Source organism: Prosopis cineraria, unplaced genomic scaffold (genome assembly GCF_029017545.1).
Source record: "Prosopis cineraria cultivar Desert tree isolate PC_DT_omini unplaced genomic scaffold, ASM2901754v1 PC12, whole genome shotgun sequence".
Taxonomy (NCBI): Eukaryota; Viridiplantae; Streptophyta; class Magnoliopsida; order Fabales; family Fabaceae; genus Prosopis; species Prosopis cineraria.
The window spans coordinates 22359475-22362411 of NW_026555343.1; the positions used below are offsets into that span (position 1 = coordinate 22359475).

Genomic DNA, 2937 nt, shown 5'->3' on the forward strand with positions numbered 1-2937 from the left:
TATATGATAATGGTGTTGAAGAGTGATTAGGATGACCTAATTGCTCCTAAAAGGGGGAAGGGCTAGATTCTAAGTGGCGAAATTAAGAAATATTATATTTTGCTTATTTTATATTTTCACAAAAATTCTTATAATGTTGCAATACGTTACTAAGAAAACAATTGCGCCTACACCTTTAGGCATAATTTTGACGCCTATAACAACATTTTTTGGCTGTTCCTAGGTGAGAAATATTGCAGTGATAGTTTGGAGTGAAGCCTAACTGTAATAGTAAGAAGTTTTAAAATATAGTCCTTATAAAGTATAATTCTTCGTCTAAACTTAAACAAAATAAGAATCATAATTTAATGAAAATGTTTAAAGTTTATAAGAAATATAAATAAAAATTTCAAAATTATTTTCTATTTTGAAATTTATTTAAATAAATTTAAAATTTTAATATTTAATTTGAGAGTGTGTGTTTTGAATCAGACTCTCAAATTATATATATATATATATATATATTTATTGGAAATAAAGGTAAAACATAGTAAGGTTTAGTTTAGTGGAGTATTGCGTCATCATTACAGCTTCGTGAGGTTCTTTCGAAAATAATAATGCTTCCCAAATTGTTTGGACACCTATAAATAATAAACTCTGAAGGCTGCTTTAACATTCCCTTCTTGAGCTTGAAATCCATAAACACCAATCAATATGGTTCTATTTAGGCCAAAAAAAGAAAGAAAGAAAGAAAGAAAGAAGATCTATATAGTTCTAGACCGCATGTTGTCACTGTTTGCGCATGTATACTTTTATATTGCGCACTTATAGCTCAAATCACAGCTTACACTTTTTTTAACAATGAAAGGTTGTGGGATCAACCAAGGGGCCATGTATGAAAAATATGTTTTTTTTTTGCTTATTTATTATTAAAAAATATTTTTTATTAAATTTCATTTTTAATAAATTAATTATATATTAATTCTCTTTAAAATTACATATTATTTTTATGTTTATTCTTAATATATAATAAGGTTTTTTAATTACTCAAAATATTTTATACTTTTAAACAAGATATTTTGAAAATATGTCTTATTTATAATATTGAATAGAATATATATATATATATATATATATAACGTATGTGCACGTGGTGTGGGCGAGTAACCCTTCTCTCGAAAAAAGGGTTAGGGTAGGTTTGAGTGTAAATATAATTCATGTAAAAAGATTGAGTTTTCATTTATAACATATAATATTAATAAAGTTTTCAAGCATTTTTCTATCTCAAATTAAATAAAAGCTTTTCTATTTTTTTAATAGCTTTTCTGATAAAGATTATAACATTAATTTTTTAAATATTTTAAAATTCATATATTTATTTTCAATATCTATTTATTGATTAAACTAATTCACATATGATTTCATTAAAAAATTGTAGAAAGATTTACCATCAGATTTTAAAATTCATATATTTATTTTCAATATTTATTTATTGATTAAACTAATTCACATATGATTTCATTAAAAAATTGTAGAAAGATTTACCATCAGAACATAACTTTTCTTTTTGACTTTCAGGGGGAAAAAAAGGCAAAGAAGGCATTGCCACGTGGAACCATCCATCCCATTTTTTGCACTGCACATTTACACCTACCAACAAGTAATATCATTTTTTTTTCCCTGAATAAAGCGATGCCCACTATTCTTACCTTCCCCACTGACCAAAAAATCATCATTATCTCTCCCAACCAATCCGATCTACATTTTCACGACCACCATCTTATCATCATCACAGCACCACTTTGTCACTTTACTTATTTATTTGAAAAAGCGATCATTATCAATCCCATTCCATTGAGAATAGTCCAGTTTCGTTCATCCGAGTCCAATGCTTAAGCTCCTTGATTCTTCTCTTAGGCTCTGTGTAGTGCCACTCTCAGTAGCATCCATATGGATGACGGTGACTAACGAGCAGGATAACAGCGACTATGGAGTACTCAAGTATTCCAGCCTCTCTGGTCTCAAGTAAGAATATTGAAGATTCATTTCTTCATGATCTCCATTAATTTCTGTCCTGAAACTTTGCTTAAAGATTTGCTTAATTACGACAGGTATATGGTCTGTGTGAGTGCCATCTGTGCTATTTATGCTCTTCTCGCTGCAGTTTTCTCATGGGTTGTCAATCGTACTGTTTCTAAATCTTGGATTTTCTTCCTCTCAGATCAGGTTTCATGTTTCTCTGTGTGCCCATTTGCTGATTCTATGGAGATCATAGAATATCAGTATAACTAGTTCTGATTATCTGAAACCTAAAGCTTGAAAGAACTGATGAATTTTGCAGATTATAGCATATGTGATGGTTACATCAGTTGCAGCAGCAATGGAAATATATTACTTAGCTTACAATGGTGATAAGGAGGTTTCATGGAGCCAAGCTTGCGAATCGTATGGAAGATTTTGCAGCAAAGTGAAGTTGGCTTTGATCTTCCATTTCTTGGCTCTTTGTTGCTTCTTGGTCTTAGCTGTAATTTCAGATTACAGAGCATTTTCCTTGTTTGAGCCTCCTTGTGCTAACTTTAAAGCGGAGGAACAATTGAGAACTTAGTTTTGAAAGAAGATATAGACTTGCTGTGTCTGTGATTGTAGCTAGGTTATGAATTAATTAGAATGAAGAGGGGTTCCATTGTGGCTCAAGTATATAAAAACAGAGGATGCCTAGGAGAATGAATCACATGGGTACTTCTTTATGAAAGGAAATCTAATTTGTCCTGTATTAATTTGAATGATCGAAATATACTTTTTTTATTTTAATAAAAATTCATGGTGATGTTCGCTATTCAAATGTGAACTCAAAGACGAATTTTTTAGCAATTAAGGGACATTAATCCCGATACAGAGTTCAGTAGTTCGTCTCTCTTTCTTTCTCTCGCGGCTCTGGGAGCGAAACGAAGGAAAAGG

General features: G+C 30.5%; 1 protein-coding gene across 1 annotated transcript; it reads left to right on the plus strand.

Moving 5' to 3' along the window:
* The first annotated feature begins 1766 nt into the window (after positions 1 to 1766).
* LOC129289663 (CASP-like protein 2D1) lies at positions 1767 to 2707 on the plus strand. Its single transcript, XM_054926471.1, has 3 exons — positions 1767 to 2004; positions 2091 to 2205; positions 2321 to 2707. The coding sequence occupies exons 1-3, from the start codon at positions 1868 to 1870 to the stop codon at positions 2582 to 2584; spliced, it is 516 nt and encodes a 171-aa protein (XP_054782446.1). The 5' UTR covers positions 1767 to 1867; the 3' UTR covers positions 2585 to 2707.
* The last annotated feature ends 230 nt before the right edge of the window (positions 2708 to 2937 follow it).

Excerpts from the sequence above, each read along its gene's own strand:
- LOC129289663 (XM_054926471.1), top strand. The coding sequence starts at position 1,868 with ATGCTTAAGCTCCTTGATTCTTCTCTTAGGCTCTGTGTAGTGCCACTC. Across the intron at positions 2,005-2,090 it reads TCCAGCCTCTCTGGTCTCAA|GTATATGGTCTGTGTGAGTG; the intron begins GTAAGAATATTG and ends TAATTACGACAG. Across the intron at positions 2,206-2,320 it reads TTTTCTTCCTCTCAGATCAG|ATTATAGCATATGTGATGGT; the intron begins GTTTCATGTTTC and ends TGAATTTTGCAG.